Genomic DNA, 23,510 nt, shown 5'->3' with positions numbered 1-23,510 from the left:
GTGTCCACAGGCCCTTGTCCTACCAGGTGCGGCCTCTTTCTCCTGCCTTCACCTCCCTCTCTCTCTCTGCCTCTGAGGGTTTGAGCACTTAACATCGCTTCCATATTTTCAAAACCTCTCCCTGTCTTTCCCGGCTGACTCCCAGCTTTTAGGACCCAGGACTGTCTTGCACACAGCACCTGCTGCATGACCGGATCTCAACCAGTGTTTTTTTTTTTTTTAAAAAAAAGAATGACTAGATGGAGGAATCCTAACACGACAGTATTTGTTCCACCTGTTTTAATTGTTATCATTCTGTTCGATATTAGTTAAAACAACTCATTTTCTCAGTTGAATCTGGTCCTGTTTCTGTTCCAAGCTCACGATGGATAAAACTCAGCGTGAAAACTCCATAGTATGTTATGAAAACTACAACTACGAAGCAGGTGACTGGCACTTTTGTGGGAACATGAGCACCACCTGTGTCATGAGTGTGCTGGGTCTGCTCTGACTGTGGTCGTGGGGGGTGGGGGGGTCCTGCAGGCTGCTGGATTGTCACCCTCCTGTGGCCACTCTCTGGAGCTAGAGTAGCACCTGCCATTTAGAGGACAGCTCCTGTTCCCTCTGTCACATTCCCACCACACTCCTGGGACATGACAGCAACTGCAAAGGGATCTCTCTCTGCAGGGCCTGGTTCTGCATCTGGATTCACACTAATGAGTAGACCACAAACGTCCTTGATAAAGTGCCATTTGATCATGACCACTCTCAGCTTCGCGACTGGAGGGCTGGGTCTTCCCCAGTCCCTGGGAGGAGAACAGTGAGACCATGTGTCCTTTGGGGGCCCTCATGGTGGGTAGGTCTTCCCCTGCCACTAATAGTCTTTTCTGGAAGACGTGCTGCTCTCAGGGATTTTAAGGTGTGTGTGTGGGCGGGGGAGGGCACGTTAGGATTGGCTGGGCTCCCAATCTTCCTAGAACAGGTGCAGATTAAACCCTGGGCTTGAGGGGTACCAGTCTTGGTTTTCACTTGGCAGTCAGAGCCTCCCAGAGCCCGTGGGAACTCTGCGGCCCAGGGTTAAAGCGGAGCTTGGCCAGCGAGAGGAGGGGAGGTGGGGAGCCTTGGTGGTGTCAGGATTCAAGCCGGTTTTCCGGGGTCACTGCCAGTGTCCCGGACTTCGCAGGTCCATCGGGGGTGGGAAGCAGGGGAGCTTGAGCCAGGTGGCTGGTTTCCTCCGGGTGCGCGAACTTGCCTCTGAAGTTGCAGCTGCTGGGAGGGGCGGGTGCTCCTGGGCGGCTTCCCTGGGGCAGCGCGGAGGGAGGCCCTGGGGGCGGGGCCGACGAGGGGCGGGGCCGAGGAAGGGGCGGGAGTTTCCTGTCTCCTTTCACCAGCGAGCGGGTCAGGGGAGAAATTTCCAGGGCAGCTTCCCTGCAGCCTCTTCCTTCGGATTTCGGACAGCAGCAGCATGACGATGATCCTCGGTTACTGGGACATCCGCGGAGTGAGCGAGGGGTCCACTGGGGCGGGTGGGGAGGAAGCTGGCAGGTGGGAAATGCGCGGCTGGGGAAATGCTGCGCAACTGGGAGCCTGTTCTACCAGGAGCTTCTGTGGGTCCTGCTGCAGGGGAGCCCCTTCCCTCAGCCTGAGCTGCTTAGGGGTAGCTGTGGGTGGGTGGGGAGGGCGGCTGGGGTGTCGGGGAGGTGACCTGGAACTAAGAAAGGTTTGCAGTGGGACCTCACTTCTGACCTCTGTCATGACAATCTCTCTCAGCTGGCCCACGCCATCCGCCTGCTCCTGGAGTACACAGACTCCAGCTACGAGGAGAAGAAGTACACGTTGGGGGACGGTAATGGCATCCTGTTCTGTTCAGGTCGTGCTGATTCGGGCCAGGCATGCCATGTCCTGACCCCTGTGGCCCGCCTCTGTCAGGCTCCACCAGCTTCCACAGGGGTCTGCCCTTTCCCAAACCCTTTGGGGGTGCAGCTGGCCACCAAGGCAGGACGTGAGAGTCCTTGTGCTCACGGTACCAGCCATGGACATGGGTTCCCCTAAGAGGTTGCCCAGGTGCTTAGTAAGCCTTACTCGTGTAGCTTCCAAATCCTCCTAAGTGCATTTTCCCCCAGAGCTGCCATGGGAGTCTTAGTGGTTCAGATTCCAGATCCACCTGTTCCAGGAGGTCTTGCCTCTGACCCGGTGGCAGGTCCCCATGAAGGAGGGCTGGTGTGTGGGGAGGGTTGTTTCACTGCATCTCCTTTCCCACAGCTCCCGACTATGACAGAAGCCAGTGGCTGAGTGACAAATTCAAGCTGGGCCTGGACTTCCCCAATGTAGGTGCGGGGGCTGGGTTGCCGTGGGGGAGAGTGGACGGTGTCTCTGTCCAGCTCCTTTGCCAGCTTAGCAGTCTTAGGGTCTGGTGCCTTGTGCTCACGGTCTCAGCTCCTTGTGCTCTTCGCCATCTTTCCATGATGCTCTGGTCCCAGCTCCTCCCTTCGTGTTTCAGTAGATAGTGGAGTGTCTCCCATGGGCCAGGCTGTGTGAGTGCCAGGTGTCACCTGTGCCCTTGCTGAAGGGAGGGTGCAGGGGAGGCAGTTGGTCTGAGCAACCTGTGCCTGTTGTTCTTCCAGCTGCCCTACTTAATTGACGGGGCTCACAAGCTGACCCAGAGCAACGCCATCCTGCGCTACATTGCTCGCAAGCACAACATGTGTGAGTGCGGCTGGGGGGTGTCAGGGGAACAGGTGGCATTGCCCTGGCTTTGGCCAGAGTGAGCTACTGAGGGTGTGTCTCTGGGGTGTGGCTGCAGGTGGGGAGACAGAGGAAGAGAAGATTCGAATGGACATTTTGGAGAACCAGGTTATTGATGCCCATTTGCAGATGGCCAGGATCTGCTACAGCCCTGACTTTGTGAGTCCCCTCCCACTGGGCTGGGCTGGACAGGGTCCCATGTGCACTGGTTCTTTTGTCAGTTGAACTCCTTGGAGCTATAGATCCATCACGCCACTCTTTACAGAGTTCCCAGAGTGACCTTCAGAACCTCCGGTGCATGAAATGGAATCTCTAAGATCCCACCGATCCTAGCATAGAGTCCAGACTCCCCAGGTGGGAATTCAGTTCCTGGACAGGGTGTTTACTGCATCAGCCCAGCGCCTCCTCGTGGGCATCTCGGGCATCAGTCCACGTGTACAGTAGGCAGCACAGGGTCCTACGTGATTCTTCTCCCTCCTTCTTTTCAGCCTCTCAGATTCTCCGCAACTGTGCTGAATCTGCTCAGGCATCCACACCGTTTCTTTTTTTTTCCTTTTTAGGGCCGTATCTGTGGTATATGGAAGTTCCCAGACTTGGGGTTGAATTGGAGCTGCAGCTGCCGGCCTACACCACAGCCACAGCTACACCTGATATGAGCCGCGCTGCCACCTACGCCCCAGCTTGTGGCAACCCCTGAACCTTAACCCACTGATCGAGGCCAGGAATGGAATCTGCATCTTCATGCGTACTCGCTGGCTTCTTAACCCACCCAACCACACTGGGAACTCCTCACACATCATTTCTATTACCTGCTTTGTAGAACTTCAGAGAAGTCCTTTCTTTCCTGAGTCATTTGAGTGTTGATCTGCCTGAGGGCTGAGGCCTGAGTTCCGCCAGGTCTCATAGCACTGCTGGTCTGACCCATGGCAGGTGTTTGGAGCTGAGTGGTGACAGGTTCAGGGACAGGGTGGCTTTGCCCTTTGCCTTCCGTTCCCCTCTCACGGGTGGGAGATGGGACCCAGTAGGACTCTAATGACCACAGTGGGTTAAAGCATAGCCTGGGCACCGAAACAGGTGCCGTCGGGGGACGTGGCTGCTCCCTGGCAGCTGGGATCCGGCCCAACCCTGGGAGGCCTGCTGTGTGCCAGGGAGACTGTGTGTGAGGGTGGTGACAGCTGTTTTGTGCCTCAGGAGAAACTGAAGCCTGGGTACTTGAAGGAGATCCCTGAAATCCTGAAGTGCTTCTCTGAGTTTCTGGGGAAGAGGCCTTGGTTTGCAGGGGACAAGGTAAGGGGATGGCTTTGGGGACCCGGGGTTGCCATTTTTTGTGGGTTCGGCGTTTGGTGCCCATGCAAGCTTTGCCTTTCTGCAGCTCACCTATGTGGATTTCCTGGCTTACAATGTCCTTGACCTGTACCGCATATTCGATCCCAAGTGCCTGGATGGATTCCCAAACCTGAAAGACTTCCTCAGCCGCTTTGAGGTGAGTCTCCTGATGCCCCTACTGTTCACACCTTTTCTCTGCCCTCCTCTCCCTGGTGCTTGCTTAGCTGAAACAAAAGTGAGGTATATGCACCATTCATTGAGGCCTTGGTTTGTGCTAAGGTCTCTGCTCAGCCTCTTACATGGATTGTGTCACAGTTAATCTTTCCAACATTGTGTGGAAGAATTATCCCCCCATTTTGCAGATAAGGAATTCAGCTGAAAGGATACGTTATTTCTGAAGGTCACAGAGCCCGTACAGGCTGTGCCGGGCTCCCAGTCAAGCAAGCGGCGTCTCTGGGCAGCAGTCAGGGGCTCTCCTGTTCCTGTGCTGAACAGAAAAGGCTCTGGGCCTTGTTTTCTCTTCTGGCATAACAGCCCTGGACAGTGTGGGTGAAGCAGACCCTTCAAGAGTTGGTAGGCAGTTGGCATTAGTAAGTGAGACGCAGTTGGATTGGCATGAAATATCAAAGTCACAGACAGTGTTTTCTCCAGGTTCCCAGAGGGCTTTGTATTTATCACCTTCCATCAGGGGTTGTGCTGAGATTCCCAGGACTGTGGTTGATGCTGGATTTGAGAACGTAGGTAGGATCCTTCCTTGAAGGATTTTATCTTCCTGTCTCTTCTGGTCAGCCCCTTGCGTCTTTCTTTGCTCCTTCCGTTTTCTTTCCAATTACCCGAGATTCTGTCTCAGAGGTGGGATCACATGTTTCTTTTAAGTCACATTCACTGGTGTGGCCCTGTCCACTGTCGGCATCACCGTTTTGGGGACAGGGGGGTGCAGAAGTAACACCCTGGGGCGCACCCTCTGGGGCTCTGAGCAGCTGGGAACTACAGGACCACGGAGCTGTGTGGTGCGTGTGGCGTGCAGCCACCTTGGTGCTGGAGGAGCCCAGCCTGCCCTCACCTCCCAGCTCATCAGCGGTCACCCTCGGTCAGCCAGAAGCCAAACACCCAAGTCAGCAGATCTGTGACAGATTGGGGAATTTGAGGCGTTGGTCCAGTAGGTCTTTCCGCCCACAATCCGTTTCTGGTTCCTATCTTTAAATGTGCCTTCTCAGCTACTTCTCATCAGCTCTGGTTCTGGTCCATGCTGATCAACCTTGGGGATTTTGCAAGACCTGGCAGGGAAGATGGGGCCAGAGGTGGGCTGCGGCATGGCCTGCTGGGGCCTGGGCTGTGGGTACAGGCAGCCCCAGGATCTTTGCCTCCCTGGAGCTTACTGCACACTCACTCTCTATTTTGGGAAGATGGTGCACAGACACCCCTGCGTGTCTTACTGCCTGGGTGGCTGCAACAGCAGATGAAGTCGGTAGGCGTCCATTGAGATGGGGCTCGGGTGCCAGGCGGGGCAGTTGGACTCTGTCCTTGCAGTGGACTGATTAGAGTCGGCCTGGCCTTTCATCCAGGTTTGTGTTGCGTCATTGTGTGAGATCTGTCTTCTTCCTGAGCCCCTTTGTTCTGCTCGAGTTCCCTCCAAAGGCCAACCTGGGGAACCCAGGAGCCTTTTCTGAAAAAGAGTGTGCATTTTGCAGAAGGAGAACAAGTCCTCTTGGGGTGAGGTGTTGCCTGGGGAAAAAACCTCCCAACTTCAGAGTGGCGAGATTTCGTTGTACTGGGGGCCCTTACGGAGGACTGCAGTGCAGGAGTCAGTGTCTGGGGTGAGTCCGAGGAAGTGCTCTGAGGAAGTAGAGCAGGAGCCTGGAGGTGTATGACTCGTTGGCTGGGGAGTACCTGCAGTCACCATGCCTTTGGGGCAACGCTTCCTGCTAATCATTGAAAAACAGGTATCCCGGAGTTCTCTTGTGGTGCAGCCGATTGGAGTCTGGGGTTGTTACTGCAGCAGCTTGGGTCGCTGCTGGGGCATGGCCTTGGTCCCTGGGCTGGGAACGTCCACGTGCTGTGGGCGTGACCAAAAAAAAAAAAGAGAGAAAACGATCTCAAGTTAATGATTTTCGTGCTTTTCTCTGTGTAGGAAGATGTATGAATCTGGAGCCACTGAACTTCTTTCCTGTATGTGCATCCTAGGTCTCTAGGGGCCCCGATATCCACAGGACCGATGTGTCATCGTGGTTTGGGCCATTGTGAATTCCTCTCAGGGTGCCCTCTTATGGGTCGTTGCAGTGGGATGCTGCCGCCTAAGTGATATCGAATGACTGATTTTCCCATTTTCGTTCGTGTGTTTCTTTCTATCAGTGGGAACATTTCCAACTAAACTAGAAATCAGACGATTTCTAGGTTCTAGAACTTTAGGGATCAGTGCATCATGCCTTGAGATGTTTGCACAAGGTGATTCACAGAAGCCCTCTTTCTGAGCACATAAATCAACTCAGACCAGTTTACCTTAGGGACAAAAAAAAAAAAAAAAAAAAAAAAATCCAACCCAAACTCCACTATTGCTTTTATTAGTCCCTAATTATCAGACCCCAGGTTTTACTTCCGAGCGTGCGGGCTAGGGTAACGCTGTTGGTTTCCTTTATTTTAACTAATGTTTTTATATGTCCCATCATATGCTACCTGCAGGGAGGCGTTCCCCGATGAGACATATTGTCCATCTGCACAATATAACCCAGCAAAAGAGATGTAACCACCTGACAGAAAGTCTGTTCAAATACACCAGTGTGGTTTTTTTTTTTTTTTTTTTTTTTTGTCTTTTTGCTATTTCTTGGGCAGCTCCCGTGGCATATGGAGGTTCCCAGGCTAGGGGTCCAATTGGAGCTGTAGCCTCTGGCCTACGCCAGGGCCACAGCAACTCGGGATCCAAGCCGCATCTGCAACCTACACCACAGCCCACAGCAACACCGGATCGTTAACCCACTGAGCAAGGCGATGGATGGAACCCGCAACCTCATGGTTCCTGGTCGGATTTGTTAACCACTGGGCCATGATGGGAACTCGTTTCTTTTTTTTCTTTCTTTTTTTTTTTTTTCTTACCAGTGTGTTTTTAATTCCCCTTTTTTTTGGCCACACCTGTGATATGGAAGTTCCGAGGCCAGGGATCCAATCTGACCTGCAGCTGTGACCTACACCACAGCTCTGGCAGTAAGCCGGGTCCTTAAGCCACTGGGTAGGACTGGAGATCAAACCCACACCGCTGCTCAGACAACACTGCATCTTTAACCTTGCACCATAGCGGGAACTCCCAGTTACACCGGTTTTTAATAAACTTTCATCTAAGTTCTGTTAACTCTTATACCTTTAACCATAGTCTTCAGTAGGATCCTGTGAAGCAACCTTGGTCCCATGAGGAGTCCCAGAAACTTTTCCTTTTGATTCCCTGGCTATTTAATCCATTTCTGTATAAAAGGCTTGGAGGACCCCAGTAAGGGATGAGCCCAGACCCTGGCCCTTTGTTTAATCAAGTGAATTAATTGACCTAACTGTTGCCCCAGGGAATTGCTGCTCAGGTATCTCAGTGTAATCAGTGTAATCTTTTACCTTCTTGGCTCTTTTGCTGGGTTGGGTTTTTTTTTTTTTTTTTTTTTTTTTTGCGTTTTAGGGCCCCACGTGTGGCATATGGAAGTTCCCTGGATAGGGTTAAATCGGAGCTACAGGTGCCGGCCTACCCCGCAGCCACAGCAATGTTCCTTTTGCTTGGAAAGCTTTGTTTCCCATTTCAGAGTCTGTTTCTCAGGATGAAATTACTATCGATTACTGCGTCTGGTGGGCTGGTGTCCTGATGGACACCTCCTCGGTGTCCCCATAGTCATTGCAGCTCTTGGACACGTCTCAGTTTCTCCCTCTCATGGTTTAAAAGCACCGTGAGCCCGGTGATCGGATGGTTGACCTTCGTGTGCATCCCCGGCACGGGGGGCAGGGGTTGGGGGGTTCTTTAATTTAATGAGTGAGTTTCCCTTGTTAAGACGCCAACCAGGAGTTCCCACTGCAGCTCAGCGGAAACAAACCCAACTAGAATCTGGGAGGATGTGGTTCGATCCCTGGTCCCGCTCAGTGGGTTAAGGATCTGTTTTGCCGTGAGCTGTGATGTAGGTCACAGACATGGCTTGGATCTGGCATTGTCGGCCAGCAGCTGTGGCTCTAATTCGATCCCTAACCTGGGAACTTTCATATACTGAGGGTGCGGCCCGAAAAAGCATAGAGGAAAAAAAAAAAAAAAAAAAGCCAACTAGCCACTTACTTATTAATGCAGACTGAATCTTCCCCGTGTTTCCCAACTGGGTCCTTTTTCACTGTCTCTCGACTGAGAAGTCAGGTACCTTCTTCATTCACCAATGAAGAAAACTCAGAATCTTCAACCCAGATGGGTGATGAGACCGGGAGAGACTCTACATGTTTGTCTGGCCATGAAGACAGGTGCATGGGCACAAGGCTCCACATCCTTGTAGTTCAGGTGAACGGAAGAAGTCTCCTGTGGGTTCCTTCGTAGCTGTCAGAACTGTCCCTTGGACAGAAAATCCACACAGTGTAAGGGCAGTGAGTTTCCGTTTTATTCGGGGACCTTCCTGAGGACTCTAGCCCAGGAGAAAGCCTCTGAGCGTAGCTCCGAGGAACTGCTCTGAAGAGGCAGGGGAAGAGGGCCAGGAATACATGCAGGCAATCCCACAGCTTGCTGAGAGATCACCGCCGACCACTGAAAGGCAGCTATCTCAAGTTGATGGTCTCAGTGCTTTCCTAGGTAGGGGAAGTTGTGCCAGTCTGGTGTCACTGGAATTCCTCCTTAGATCTGCATCTTGACTCTCCAGGGGCCATGTATCTACAGCATATCTCAGCCTGTTTTGTTTTGTTTTTTTCCATGCTGAGTTCCCCTCCCAGCACACTGTTGGTGAGCAACTGCCCTGGGTTTGAGACTTAACCCTTTGTATTACCTGATGATGAGCGAGCCTCTTTGTCCTTTTAGTGCCCAACTGTGAAGAAGGGCATGCAGCCGAAAGAGCTGAGGCTGGAGAGAGAGAGCCCAGCCGCATTCTAGCCGCATTCCTTAGGAGCTGTGCGAGCACGAGGGAGGTGCTTAACGTCTCTGTGCCTAGTTGCCTCCTGATACATTTTGACAATAGAACCCTGCCCAGAGGGTCGTTGCGTGGCGATTCTAGACCTACGTCCTCATCTCTAGTGGGTCCATGGCACCGGGCACTGGGCAGAGTCTTCGTATAAGTGGGAAGCCTTCCTTAGGGATCACACGAATTTCAGGAAGTTGGAAGAGTTACCTTTTCAGAGCAAGGCAGCCGGAGGACTGTCTTCCCCCCCGCAACACTTGACCCCTGGGGAAGGGCAGTACCTGGGTTCTAAACTTGGGTGGATCTGCATGAGCCCCAGTGGGGGCAGCAGACCTGAGTCTGGCCTTCTTTTTGCCCTCCCCCCTCCCAGGGCCTGAAGAAGATCGCTGCCTACATGAGGTCCAGTCGCTTCCTCCCAGGTCCTTTGTTTCTGAAGGTGGCCATGTGGGGCAACAAGTAGTGTCCTGCAGCCAGGAGATGGACGGAGGACTGGGGCTCTGGAGAACAGGTGGCCTCCCTGCAGCCCAGGCCCCGTTCTTTGCCCTTCTAGTCATTCTAGATGCCCTATTGGCCCCCTTTTCTCCCTCCCAGCCCCCTTTCCATCCATTCTTTAAACTTCAGCTCCCCACGTTTCTTCAACCTGTTCCCCCAGCCCCATGTTTTCCCTCCTGCACTAAAGCCAACCCTTCTATGCTTCCATGGTTGCTTCTGCTCGGAGGAGCCCAGCCAGACCCCTGGCCCATGGAGCTCTGCTCTGAGCTCCCAGCACTGCCCCGAAGACCCGTCCTGGCCTGGTGTGCAGGCCCTGCTTCCCAGCGTGGTTCCTGCCCAGCCCTGTCTGGTCCTCAGTAAAGCCTCAATCACACGCGCTGTGTCTTGTCTTACGCCCTCCTGGTGCTCTGGACGCACGACTGCCTGTGCTGGGTGTGGGGTGGTCCATTTTCCCTTCTGTCGTCCACTGCAGGGCTCCGTGGATGGGGAGGCAGGTGTGTGTGGTGGAGGCTTGGGAACGGGAGGATGATAATGTTTCTTGCTCCTTCTACCTCCACTGCAGGCACCTCTGTTGCTTAGCATGGGGTCTCTACAGAAGGGGGCCTGGTTCCCACCTTAATTCAGCAGTCACGGGACGCCTCCTGTGGGCTGGTAGCACTCTGTGTCATGGTCAAGCGCTCCTGGGTGCTGGGGGAGGGGGTTGAGCAGTCCACTGATAGGGTGGGATCCTCTGCTTTAGAGTCCCCTCCTCTGTGTTCTTAGGACCTTATCTCAGTAAAACACCCGCTGTGTTGTCCTCATTGTGATACCTGTTTTCCTTTCCAACTTGACCACACGTTCATCCAGGAGAGAACCCGTGTCTTATGTGATTTTATCTCTCATATCTGTTACACTGCCTCGCAGACAGTGTGTGTTCAATAATGTTGGAAATTTGAAAGTATTATCTTTAGCTAAAACCCTGGCAGAGTTCTCCTGGGGCACAGTGAGTTGAGCAACCAGCGCTGTCCCTGCCATGGCTCTGGTCCCTGCTGTGCTACAGGTTAGTCCCTGGGCTGGGAACTTCCACATGCCACCAGTGCAGCCAAAAAATAAAAACCAAGACACAAGAGGACCAAAAGCCTGGCAAACTCTACAGGCATGATTGGGATTCAGAGCTCTGGAGACACCTATCGCAGGCCCTGGGGATCCAGGAGAACGTTCAGAAGATTAAGCCTGCAGGTATGGGGGAAGCCACTGGGTCTGTGTAAGTTAAGCATTTCATAGACTGTAGCTGGCTCTGAAATAACTTGGGCTGCAGTGGGCAGGCCTAGTTTGCTGGGCCAAAGTGCCAGCCCATCTGTGCAGTAAAGAGGGGCTGAGCATTTTCCATCAGGACACCTGCAAAGCCGCAGCGCTCTCAGGTACGATCTGATTGGCAGGTTCCTCAAAGAGCGGCTGGGTGGCAGAGCTGGCCTTGTGAAGGCACAGGCTGGAGTCTTAGCTACAACAGGGAGAGGAGTCCCTGTCAAGGCTCAGTGGTTAAGGAACCCGACTAGCATCCATGAGGTTGTGGATTCAATCCCTGGCCTCTCTCAGTGGTTTAAGGATCTGAGGTTGCCGTGAGCTGTGGTGTAGGTCACAGATGTGGCTCACATCCCACGTTGCTGTAAAACTATAAACATGCAGAGCATTTATTTTCTGTCTTCCACTATCACAGCATCTTATAAATTGTGATCTTTATTTTACTTTCAGATTTAAAAATATTGTAATATTTTAAAAAACTTTTAAAAAGCAACATAAAATACACCTTTTAACACTGCTGTTGGTATTTATTTCTAACGTGTTGTTTTGTATTCTGAGGCTATTTAATAAAGAGTTTTGTGTGTGTGTGTGTGTGTGTGTGTGTGCGTGTGTGTGTGACTTTTTAGGGCTGCACCTATGGCATATGGAAGTCCCTAGGCTAGGGGTTAGATCAGAGCTATGGCTGCCGGCCTACACCACAGCTCATGGCAATGCTGGATCCTTAACCCACTGAGCCTGGCTGGAGATGGAACCCATGTCTTCACGGACTAGTGGGTTTCGTTACCGTTGAGCCACAGCAGCTCCTCTTTTGTACAGACTTTTAATTTACGTTGAGAGTTCGGAAGGTCAACAGTAGAGCTGGAGGGAATTGTGGGATGCAGCGCAGAGTCAGACCAGAGGCAGCCTGCTTGCCTGGACACTGGACACTCCAGGTTGCCATGTCCTGCTCAGGGTTCCCCAAAACATCAGGCCTTGTCAACATCTAGCGCCAAGAGAGAGCACATGGAAATCCGGAAGTCGTGGCCACATTGGGACTGAGTTTCAGCAGGGCAACCACTGGCTGCATCAGGCCTTCGGCCCCCTCTCCAGCTTCCCCACTGCCCCCTGCTGCCTCTCACATGCCTGCCGGGCCCCCTGGGCTGCTCCCCGGGGCCTGAGTCTGAGGGCCTGGCCCTCCCGGTGTAGAACTGTCCCTCTTCCTTGGGAAGGAGCTGCCGCTGCTCTGGGCGCATCCCTGTGTCCACAGGCCCTTGTCCTACCAGGTGCGGCCTCTTTCTCCTGCCTTCACCTCCCTCCCTCTCTCTGCCTCTGAGGGTTTGAGCACTTAACATCGCCTCCATATTTTCAAAACCTCTCCCTGTCTTTCCCGGCTGACTCCCAGCTTTTAGGACCCAGGACTGTCTGGCGCACAGCGCCTGCTGCATGACCGGATCTCAACCAGTGTTTTTTTTTTTAAAAAAAGAATGACTAGATGGAGGAATCCTAACATGACAGTATTTGTTCCACCTGTTTTAATTGTTATCATTCTGTTCGATATTAGTTAAAACAACTCATTTTCTCAGTTGAATCTGGTCCTGTTTCTGTTCCAAGCTCATGATGGATAAAACTCAGCGTGAAAACTCCATAGTATGTCACGAAAACTACAACTACGAAGCAGGTGACTGGCACTTTTGTGGGAACATGGGCACCACGTGTGTCATGAGTGTGCTGGGTCTGCTCTGACTGTGGTCCTGGGGGGTGGGGGGGTCCTGCAGGCTGCTGGATTGTCACCCTCCTGTGGCCACTCTCTGGAGCTAGAGTAGCACCTGCCATTTAGAGGACAGCTCCTGTTCCCTCTGTCACATTCCCACCACACTCCTGGGACATGACAGCAACTGCAAAGGGATCTCTCTCTGCAGGGCCTGGTTCTGCATCTGGATTCACACTAATGAGTAGACCACAAACGTCCTTGATAAAGTGCCATTTGATCATGACCACTCTCAGCTTCGCGACTGGAGGGCTGGGTCTTCCCCAGTCCCTGGGAGGAGAACAGTGAGACCATGTGTCCTTTGGGGGCCCTCATGGTGGGTAGGTCTTCCCCTGCCACTAATAGTCTTTTCTGGAAGACGTGCTGCTCTCAGGGATTTTAAGGTGTGTGTGTGTGTGGGGGGGGGGGGAACGTTAGGATTGGCTGGGCTCCCAATCTTCCTAGAACAGGTGCAGATTAAACCCTGGGCTTGAGGGGCACCAGTCTTGGTTTTCACTTGGCAGTCAGAACCTCCCAGAGCCCGTGGGAACTCTGCGGCCCAGGGTTAAAGCGGAGCTTGGCCAGCGAGTGGAGGGGAGGTGGGGAGCCTTGGTGGTGTCAGGATTCAAGCCGGTTTTCCGGGGTCACTGCCAGTGTCCCGGACTTCGCAGGTCCATCGGGGGTGGGAAGCAGGGGAGCTTGAGCCAGGTGGCTGGTTTCCTCCGGGTGCGCGAACTTGCCTCTGAAGTTGCAGCTGCTGGGAGGGGCGGGTGCTCCTGGGCGGCTTCCCTGGGGCAGCGCGGAGGGAGGCCCTGGGGGCGGGGCCGACGAGGGGCGGGGCCGAGGAAGGGGCGGGAGTTTCCTGTCTCCTTTCACCAGCGAGCGGGTCAGGGGAGAAATTTCCAGGGCAGCTTCCCTGCAGCCTCTCCCTTCGGAGCTCAGACAGCAGCAGCATGACGATGATCCTCGGTTACTGGGACATCCGCGGGGTGAGCGAGGGGTCCACTGGGGCGGGTGGGGAGGAAGCTGGCAGGTGGGAAATGCGCGGCTGGGGAAATGCTGCGCAACTGGGAGCCTGTTCTACCAGGAGCTTCTGTGGGTCCTGCTGCAGGGGAGCCCCTTCCCTCAGCCTGAGCTGCTTAGGGGTAGCTGTGGGTGGGTGGGGAGGGCGGCTGGGGTGTCGGGGAGGTGACCTGGAACTAAGAAAGGTTTGCAGTGGGAGCTCGCCTCTGACCTCTGTCATGACAATCTCTCCCAGCTGGCCCACGCCATCCGCCTGCTCCTGGAGTACACAGACTCCAGCTACGAGGAGAAGAAGTACACGTTGGGGGACGGTAATGGCATCCTGTTCTGTTCAGGTCGTGCTGGTTCGGGCCAGGCATGCCATGTCCTGACCCCTGTGGCCCGCCTCTGTCAGGCTCCACCAGCTGCCACAGGGGTCTGCCCTTTCCCAAACCCTTTGGGGGTGCAGCTGGCCACCAAGGCAGGACGTGAGAGTCCATGGCTGGGTGCCTGTACCAGCCCTGGGCATGGGTTCCCCTAAGAGGTTGCCCAGGCGCTTAGTAAGCCTTACTCGTGTAGCTTCCAAATCCTCCTAAGCGCATTTTCCCCCAGAGCTGCCATGGGAGTCTTAGTGGTTCAGATGCCAGATCCACCTGTTCCAGGAGGTTTGCCTCTGACTCGGTGGCAGGTCCCCATGAAGGAGGGCTGGTGTGTGGGGAGGGTTGTTTCACTGCATCTCCTTTCCCACAGCTCCCGACTATGACAGAAGCCAGTGGCTGAGTGACAAATTCAAGCTGGGCCTGGACTTCCCCAATGTAGGTGTGGGGGCTGGGTTGCCGTGGGGGAGAGTGGACGGTGTCTCTCTCCAGCTCCTTTGCCAGCTTAGCGGTCTCAGGGTCTGGTGCCTTGTGCTCACGGTCTCAGCTCCTGGTGCTCTTCGCCATCTTTCCATGATGCCCTGGTCCCAGCTCCTCCCTTCGTGTTTCGGTAGATAGTGGAGTGGCTCCCATGGGCCAGGCTGTGTGAGTGCCAGGTGTCACCTGTGCCCTTGCTGAAGGGAGGGTGCAGGGGAGGCAGTTGGTCCGAGCAACCTGTGCCTGTTGTTCTTGCAGCTGCCCTACTTAATTGACGGGGCTCACAAGCTGACCCAGAGCAACGCCATCCTGCGCTACATTGCTTGCAAGCACAACATGTGTGAGTAGGGCTAGGGGGTTGGGGCAGGGGACCAGGTGGCATTGCCCTGGCCTTGGCCAGAGTGAGCTACTGAGGGTGTGTCTCTGGGGTGTGGCCGCAGGTGGGGAGACAGAGGAGGAGAAGATTCGAATGGACATTTTGGAGAACCAAGCTATGGATGTCCGTTTGCAGATGGCCAGGATCTGCTACAGCCCTGACTTTGTGAGTCCCCTCCCACTGGGCTGGGCTGGACAGGGTCCCATGTGCACTGGTTCTTTTGCCATTTGAACTCTGGCAACTACTTCCCACCCAGCCAGTCCATGTGGTCCCCAGAGTGACCCCGAGAACCCGCCGTGTGTGAAACAGAAACTCTCAGTTCCCATTTCCTGGACAGGGTGTTTACTGCGTCAGACCAGTGCCTCCTCCTGGGCATCTCAGGCGTCAGCCCTTGTGCCCAGGAGGCAGCACAGGGTCCAGCTTGGTTCCTCTCCCTCCTTCCTTTCAGCCTCTCAGATTCTCCTCTACTGTCCAGAAACTGCTCAGGAATCCACAGCATTTCTACCCCCTCTTTGCAGTGCTTCGTAGAGGCTCTTCCTTCCCGAATCATTTGAGTGTTGATGTGCCTGAGGGCTGAGGCCTGAGCTCTGCCAGGTCTCACAGCGCTGCTGGTCTGACCCATGGCAGGTGTTTGGAGCTGAGTGGTGACGGGTTCAGGGACAGTGTGGCTTTGCCCTTTGCCTTCCGTTCCCCTCTCACAGGTGGAGGTGGGACCCAGTAGGACTCTAATGACCACAGTGGGTTAAAGCATAGCCTGGGCACCGAAACAGGTGCCGTCGGGGGACGTGGCTGCTCGCTGGCAGCTGGGATCCGGCCCAGCCCTGGGAGGCCTGCTGTGTGCCAGGGAGTCTGTGTGTGAGGGTGGTGACAGCTGTTTTGTGCCTCAGGAGAAACTGAAGCCTGGGTACTTGAAGGAGATCCCTGAAAAGATGAAGCCCTTCTCCGAGTTTCTGGGGAAGAGGCCTTGGTTTGCAGGGGACAAGGTAAGGGGATGGCTTTGGGGACCCGGGGTTGTCATTTTTCGCAGGTTCGGCGTTTGGTGCCCATGCACGCTTTGCCTTTCTGCAGCTCACCTATGTGGATTTCCTGGCTTACGATGTCCTTGACCTGTACCGCATATTTGATCCCAAGTGCCTGGATGAATTCCCAAACCTGAAAGCCTTCCTCAGCCGCTTTGAGGTGAGTCTCCTGATGCCCCCACTACTTATCTCTTTTGTCTTCCCTCTTCTCCCTGATGCTCGCCTCGTTGTGGAGGGAAAATGAAGACTCGCTCGCGTTCATTGCAGACTGCCACATCAGAATCTATGCTCTGGGTTTTTCCATATCTCAAATTTGATGTGAACGGCATTCCTCCAGGGTCGCAGAATGATCTCCCCCATATTAGAGATCAGGGGTTCAGCTGAAAGGATCAGTAATTGCCGAACGTCAAGAGCCAGGACAGGCTCGCTGGGCTCCCAGGCAGAGAGAGCATCTGGCATCTAAGCACAGCTGTCAGTGGCTCTCCCTCTCCTGTGCTGACATGAACCGCTCAGGTCCTTGTCTTGTCTGGACTACAGCTCTGGACAGTGTGGATGAAGCAGAGCCTTCAAGAGTTGGTATGGCATTGGCATTAGTAGACCTGAGACACAGAAGGATTGGTATTAAATATCGAAGCCACGAACAATATTGTTCCTGATTCCCACACAGCTTTGTAACCATCAGACCCCCCCCACCCCGGGCTTGTACTGAGATTCCCAGGACGCAGCAGTGCTGTGTTTTGAGCACATGCCCACGTAGGAGTTTGTCCTGTCGCGGGCCTTGTGTCTCTTCTTGTGGGCCCTTTCCTTCCCTGCCCGTCTCCCTTTCCTTCTGCCTTCCACTAAACCAAGATTCATCTCAGAGGTGGGACCGTCGCCACAGTCACTGATCTGACCCTGTCCTCTGTAGGAGGCACTGTGTCAGGCCCAGGGGGGATGCCGCCGTCCCACAGCTCTGGTGCCCTCCCTCTGGGGCTCAGGGCAGCTGGAGAAACACAGGACCCCCGAGGTGTGTGGCGCGTGCAGCCACCTTGGTGCTGGGGGAGCCCAGGCTGCCCTCACCTCCCAGCTCATCACCCATCACCCTCAGTCCGCCAGTGGCCGAGCAGCAAAGTTTGCTTTTTGACAGATTTGGGCACTTGAGGCATTGGTGCAGTAGGTTTTGCAGCCTGCAGTGTGTTTGCCATGCCCATCCTGAAATCTGTTTTCTGGCTCCTTCTGGCTCTGCTCCAGGCTTGTGGCCTGAGCATTTTGTAAGAGCGGAGATGATTGCCTGGCAGGCAAGGGAGCTGCCGTGTGGCCTGTTGGGGCCTGGGCTGTGGGTAGAGGCAGCCCCAGGATCTTTGCACCCCTGCAGCTTCCCGGGCACTCTTCATCTTGGGAAGATAGTGCACAGACACCCCTGCGTGTCTTACTGCCTGGGTGGCTGCAGTGGCAGATGAAGTAGGTTGGGGTCCATTGAGACGGGGCTCAGGTGCCAGGCGGGGCAGTTGGACTCTGTCCTTGAAGTGGACTGATTAGAGTCGGCCTGGCCTGGCCTGACCTGGCCGCTCCTTATCCTCCTCTCACCTTTCATCCAGGTTTTGCTGAGTCATTGGATGCGACCTGTTCTGTGCTGCAAGCTGCTCTGGCACTTTGTGTGGGTCTTTGTTGGTCTAGGCATCCCTCTGGTCTAGAAGCTTCCCTCTGACAATGGAGCAAGTTTGCGAGCAGTGAGGCAGACGACAGGTCCTCTTGTGGGTAGTGCCCGGCCAAGAGCACAGGATTGGAGAGAGAGCCGGGCTGCATTCCGGGGTATAACTGATTAGATGCCTGAACACGAGGAAGGGCTTCCTCTTTGGGTACCTGGTGTTCCCTCCTGATGCAGGAGACGAACTCAGGTTAGTTGTGTGGACCTTCTCAACCCCCAGGCGTATCTTGGGTAGATTGCAGTTGTTCTGTTTGGCTGTGGACACCCACGACACGGTGACTGTTGCAGTGAAGCAAGTCGCATTACTTTTTTTGTTTCTCAGGGCACAGCAAAGTTGTGTTTACACTGAACCGCCATCGATAGGATGTGCAATGGCATTAGGTCTAAACAAAGTGTGTACTCCCTTACTTGAAGGATAGTTTATTGCTGAAAAATGCTGACCATCATCTGAGCCTTCACTGAGTGTAATCTTTTGCCGTAGCAACATCAAAGACGGCTGAATACAAATCACCAGAGCAAACATAATCACAACGAAAAAGGGGGAGTTTTTGAGAAAATCATCCCATGTGACACAGGCAGGAAGTGAGTAAATGCTGTTGAAAAAATGGGATTGATCAACTTGCTTAAGGCAGGGTTGATATCAAGCTTAATTTTTTTTTGTCTTTTTAAGGCCACAACCCAGCCTATGGAGGTTCCCAGGCTAGGGGTTGAATCGGAGCTGCAGCCTTCCACCTACACTACAGCCACAGCAATGTGGGTACAAGTGGCACCACAGCTCACAGCAGTGCTGGATGCTTAACACACTGAGCCAGGCCAGGGTTCGAACCTGCATCCTCATGGATACTTGTCAGGTTCATTACCACAGAGCCACGACGGGAACTCCGAAAGCTTCCATTTGGAAAAGACACACCATCTGTGAAGCACAGTAATTGGACGTGGGCTAGAATGAGCTATGCCTGCCGTCATCACCTCTGGAGGATATACAGCACCCAGCACAGTGGAACGTGTCCCTGGGTGGGAAGCGTTACCACATGAGTTACAGGGCATTGAAGAGGTAACGGACCAGAACTAGGAACCCCAGGAAGACTGTCTTTTGTGGACCCCTTGACCCCACGAGGAAGGGCACGCCCAGGTTCTCGAACTCGGTGTCTGTCTGGAGTGGAGCCTCTTGAGTCCCAGGGGCCGCTGACCCTGACGTCTGAGCTTCTCTTCCCACCCTCAGGGCCTGGAGAGGATCTCAGCCTACATGAGGTCCAGCCGCTTCCTGCCACACCCCGTGTATTCAAAGATGGCCATGTGGGGCAACAAGTAGTGCCCTGAAGCAGGAGATGGAGTGAGGAGTAGGCCCTGGAGGACAGCTGGCCCTCCCTGCAGCCCACGACCAGACGTCTTGCTTGTCCTCCTTGTTCCCATCAGGCCTCACGTGGCCCCTAAGCCTTTCCCAGGCCGCATTCACCAGGATCTTGAGCGCTCTGCAGCCTCCTGCCCTTCTGCCGTGAAGTCAGCGGCTGAAGGTATCCTTTCTGCTCTGAGGCCAACCAGACCCGCCTTCCTTTCTGTGCTTGCTCCTGCTGTGAGCAGCCTGACCTGGAGAGCTCAGGCCTGACGTGTGGAGCCTGGCCCTTGCCTGTGGGGCTCAGTCCTGAGCTGCCCAGCCCTGCCCTGAAGACCAGCCCTGACCCGGCATGTAGGCCCTGCTCCCCCAGTGTGGTCCCCACCCAGCCCTGCCTGATCAGCAGTAAAGCCTCACTCACACCTGCTGTGTGGTATCTTTTTTTCCCTTCGGGCCCCCCTGAGCTCTCCAAGCAGCCCTGCTGCTTCCTGGGGCCTGAGTGGGGACACTGTCTTAGGCGGGTGCCTGGCGATGCTGTCTGGGCTTGAGGGGTGTTGAGATTTCTTGTTCCTGTTGGGGACGCCTCGAGCAGGAATCCTCCGGGCACGCTCTGTAGAAGGGCGGCCTCTTCCGCAGCCACCGTTTCTCCTTCCTTCGTCCTGGGTTGTGAAGAGCTCATGGTTCTGTAGCGCCGTGTGTCTTTGTGGGTGAGGCCAGAAGTGCTGGGAATCCCCTGTGGCAGGGACAGGAGTCTTTGTCCTTCCAGACGTGTGGCTTCAGCACCTCTGTAATGTCTGGGATCCTGTCTGCACTCTTTCCTCAGACGCCCCCAAAGCGCCCTGTCCCGGCTGTTGCACAGCTGCCACTCGGGACCTTCTTGTCTGCCCGCATTTTCTGAGCTCCTCACGAGTAAGTGGCGTTAGTCCTTGCATATGTGGAAATGTCGTGCTCGTGGACACTGAACTAGGATTTTGGCTGCGCATACATTCTAGGATGAAGCTCCCAGACCTCTGAGGGAGTCAGAGCTTCTAGAATTCAGCGGTGTTCCGAGAAGGGTGAGGCCCGTCTTCCGTGACTCTCTGGTAGATGGCCTTTTTTTTTTTCTTCTTTAACTGAAGATGCTTATATATATATTTTTTTTGCTTCCTTTTGCCATTGCGGGGTATCCAAGTCTTAAGTCAATGTACGGATCTGGGGACTGTTGGTTCCTACTTCACACCCTTCCGTGAACATCCTAGGTATATGTTTCCTGTCTCTGATCGACCAGTCACCATGCGTCCTCTGCACTGCATCCTCTGGAAGCAATTTCCAAGCACGTGGGCCAGCGGTCTGCTTAAGAGGAAGTTTCTAGGAGCTCAGGTGTTCCCAAAGTGTGCTACTCTATAGAGTTGCTGGCTTGGGGGTCCAGCATGTAGACAAGGCTCAGCCGGGAAAATCTATTGCAAATTACCAAGGACACATCTCCAAAAATGCATAGCCAAGCCTATCACCCAATGATCAAAAGGCCCAAGTCTGGAACGGCCTTTCCCAAAAGTCAAGAAGCATAGGGAAGCGTGCCTGACATCACCGGATTTGGAGAAGTTACGAGCAACGTTAATCCAAGGATATCCCCACATAGGCTCAAATGTAAAAGACCAACAACAGGTCTTGACTACGAGGAGTACCTTAAACCATCATTCACCGCTGGTGGGACACCTCCTTTGGGAAACCAGTAGTGTGTAAGGCCTTCTGCCCCTGGAACCCCTGCCTTGTCAGATACCAATAGGGCTGTGTGCTCATGCTCATGCATTCCAAAAGACAGGGACAGTCATATTCAAAGAAGCTTTATTCTAAGAAGCCGCAAACTAGCAACGTTTCAAATGTGATTCAGTGCGAGTGACAATGGACCCATGAACGGTGATATGTTCTTACAAACCCCTTAGTCACATGACGGAAGGCTATACAATACACACCCTACAATGACAATGGGAGGGCTATTGCAACACACAGCAACAGCCACAGTGATTCCCACAGACACAAATGCACAGAAGGGTGTAGTCACAAAAGAGTACTGACTACCTCATTCCCTTCACATGACCAATAGGCAAGATGACTCCAAGGCGACAGAGGTCAGAGGTCAGCTGACCAGTGATGGAGCAGTGCTGGAAAGTTCTCTATCTTGCTTTTTTTTTAAAGGGCTGCCCCTGTGGCATATGGAGATTCCCAGGTTAGGGGTCAATTTGGAGCTGCAGCGGCCGGCCTACACCACAGCCACAGCAACGCCAGATCTGAGCCGTGTCTGCAACCTACAGCACAGCTCATGGCAACACGGGATCCTTAACCCACTGAGCGAGGCCAGGGATCGAACCCACATCCTCATGGATACTAGTTGGGTTCTTTTCTGCTCTGCCACGGTGGGAATTCCTGACAGTTCCCTATCTTGGTCTGGGTGGTGATTGCATGAAAGTACACATACCTGACCCCCTAGAGTCCTACAGCTAAGATGGTGCCCGTTCCCGCAGGTGATATACACAGGCATTGTCTTGTTCCGTTGCTTGTGTATTTCATCTATTCTCCCATAGGGCATAAATACCAGGAGGGCAGCAATTTTTGTTTCTCTTGTTCCTGGTGTCTCTCTTGTGCCCAGTGTTGGCAGCAGAACAGCATACACCTAGAACAGCCCCTGGGAGACTGTGGGTGCTCAAGGTAGAGCTCTTAAGCCAATTATACTTGCTCTGGGTGGGGGGGTCACTTCAAATATTCGTTTGATCTTCATTCATGCCCACTTGTGCGCAGATGTAATGGGTGTGTGCATGCACTCTCAGGTTCTGCTCTTTTCTCCCTTAACATTTCACTTAAAAATCTGTACATATCGGCCATCCACCTGCCCACAGACTCTAGATAGTTACCGGATGTGTTCCAGTCTTTTCCTGTAGATCCAGTGTGATTTGTCTCTCCTTGACTTTCCCAGCTGACTTCCAGGCTTTATTACGCAGGATGGTCTTACCCACAGTGCCTGCTCTATGGCAGGATTTCAGTCACCGTTTTTTCCAAAAAAGGAACAAGTGGATGCAGGAATCCTGACACTACAGTATCTGTTCTACCTATTTTCAATGTTGGTATTCTCTTTAATGTTAGTCAGAAAAGTCATTTTCTCCATGGAACCCAGTTATGTTTCTGTCTCAAGCTGAAGATGTATGACACTCAGCATGAAAACTCCTTCATGAGCTATGGAAACCATAAGGAGGTATGGGGTGAAGCCCGTGTATGTTTGCGAGGCCACCGTTGCCTCCCTGTGGGCAAACTGATCAGGGAATCCACCTGACCTTGAGCTGCATCCTGAGTCTGGACCCTCAGCTTGGAGCCCCGAGGACCAGCAAGGTCAGCACGGCTGGGGAGCACCTGCCACAGGGACTGAGCTCTGCAGGTCTTGGGTGACAGACCCTCCCAGCCCCGACACTTAGCAGAGATGGGCAGACTCTGAGTCTGCGATTTCACAGGGATTAGCTAAAGTCCCCCTTCTCGACCCCCATGCCTCTATTGAATACTGGGTTCATACCTTTCTTTCCTTATCAAGTGTATCAAGTGTGAGCTCATGGTAAGCTTATTTTTCTGTAGTTTACCAACCTTGCATTTTAACTTGTAAAAGCCATTTGGTTTATTAAAGTTCCTCTAATCTGTTTTTTTCTTTTTTTTTTTTTTTTGTCTTTTGTCGTTTTAGGGCCGCCCCTGTGGCCTATGGAGGTTCCCAGGCTAGGGGTCGAATCGCGGAGCTGTAGCCACAGGCCTACACCACAGCCACAGCAACGCCAGATGTGAGCTGCACCTGCGACCTACACCACACACAGCTCAAGGCAACTCTGGATCTTTAACCCACTGAGAAAGGCCAGGGATCAAACCTGCGTCCTCCTGGATACTAGTCGGGTTTGTTAACCACCCAGCCACGATGGGAACGCCTCATCTGTCTTCATATACCTACCACCTTGTAAAATATTCTACACAGAGAAAAGGAACCAAAGACCAACCTATGTCCTGTTGTCCTGGTTCTAACATAATCTTGAGCCTTCAAAGAGGAATGCTGGCAGCTAGGACACTGTTCTTGTGCAGAGTGTACCACAGGTCACAGATGACAGGACATCATCATAGGACACCTGAGCCACCTCTCCTGTACAAAACGAGAGATGTGTAAGAGGTGCAGGGTCGTGGCTGGGATCTACGGACCTGGGCAGCCAAGGGTATGCAGGGTACTCTGCTGTGGTCCCCTCCAGGCTCCTGGCTTGTCACCCCCTCTGCCCCTGCCCACTCCCCAGCAGGAGAAGGGGTACCTAGCCAGCTCTCCCCCTGCTCAGGCACATTCCCTCTGTGACCAGGACAGTCCGGGTCACTGTCCCTGTCAGGCGAGGGACATGGAGCTGTCTGTCAGTGCACCTCTGGGGCTGCACCTGAGCACCCTGTTCCCTTGCTGGGCCTGGTGAGGGATTTGGGTTCACAACTGAGGCCATAAACCTACCTGAGTAATTGGCATGTGAGCATTGTCACTCTCAGGTCCCCTGCAGTCTCTGAAAGGAGAACCCTGAGACCACATTTCCTATTCCTGCCT

At 53.7% G+C, this 23,510-nt stretch overlaps 2 protein-coding genes across 8 annotated transcripts; both read left to right on the top strand.

Moving 5' to 3' along the window:
- The first annotated feature begins 1,360 nt into the window (after positions 1-1,360).
- LOC146404207 (glutathione S-transferase Mu 1-like) lies at positions 1,361-19,353 on the top strand. 5 transcript variants are annotated; one of them, XM_085023707.1, is made up of 10 exons: positions 1,361-1,480; positions 1,750-1,825; positions 2,242-2,306; positions 2,604-2,685; positions 2,783-2,883; positions 3,916-4,011; positions 4,097-4,207; positions 10,693-10,871; positions 12,525-12,591; positions 12,833-12,891. In XM_085023707.1, exons 1-8 carry the CDS (start codon positions 1,445-1,447, stop codon positions 10,792-10,794), a joined length of 669 nt encoding a protein of 222 aa, XP_084879833.1. In that variant the 5' UTR covers positions 1,361-1,444; the 3' UTR covers positions 10,795-10,871; positions 12,525-12,591; positions 12,833-12,891. The 5 variants fall into 5 exon arrangements, with proteins under 5 accessions (XP_084879833.1, XP_084879835.1, XP_084879832.1 ...); XM_085023709.1 differs by lacking the exons at positions 12,525-12,591; positions 12,833-12,891 and adding an exon at positions 18,290-19,353 and having other exon boundaries at positions 9,532-11,482; XM_085023706.1 differs by lacking the exon at positions 10,693-10,871 and having other exon boundaries at positions 12,833-13,092.
- On the top strand, positions 13,530-22,592 carry LOC780435 (glutathione S-transferase mu 2). Of its 3 annotated transcripts, XR_014842873.1 has the most exons (9): positions 13,530-13,649; positions 13,919-13,994; positions 14,413-14,477; positions 14,775-14,856; positions 14,957-15,057; positions 15,411-15,519; positions 15,780-15,875; positions 15,961-16,071; positions 18,821-19,353. XR_014842873.1 is itself a non-coding variant. In NM_001078684.1 (8 exon segments), coding segments are annotated over 8 exon segments (657 nt in total). In that variant the 5' UTR covers positions 13,535-13,613; the 3' UTR covers positions 18,911-18,935.
- Positions 22,593-23,510: the final 918 nt, after the last annotated feature.

This window comes from Sus scrofa, chromosome 4, assembly GCF_054392235.1.
Source record: "Sus scrofa isolate SSC_HxYL_T2T_F1_AM1 chromosome 4, Sscrofa_HxYL_maternal_Yorkshire_Landrace_v2.0, whole genome shotgun sequence".
NCBI classification, from domain to species: Eukaryota; Metazoa; Chordata; class Mammalia; order Artiodactyla; family Suidae; genus Sus; species Sus scrofa.
The sequence above is the reverse complement of the archived record's forward strand: the minus strand, read 5'-3'. Positions and strand labels throughout refer to the sequence as shown.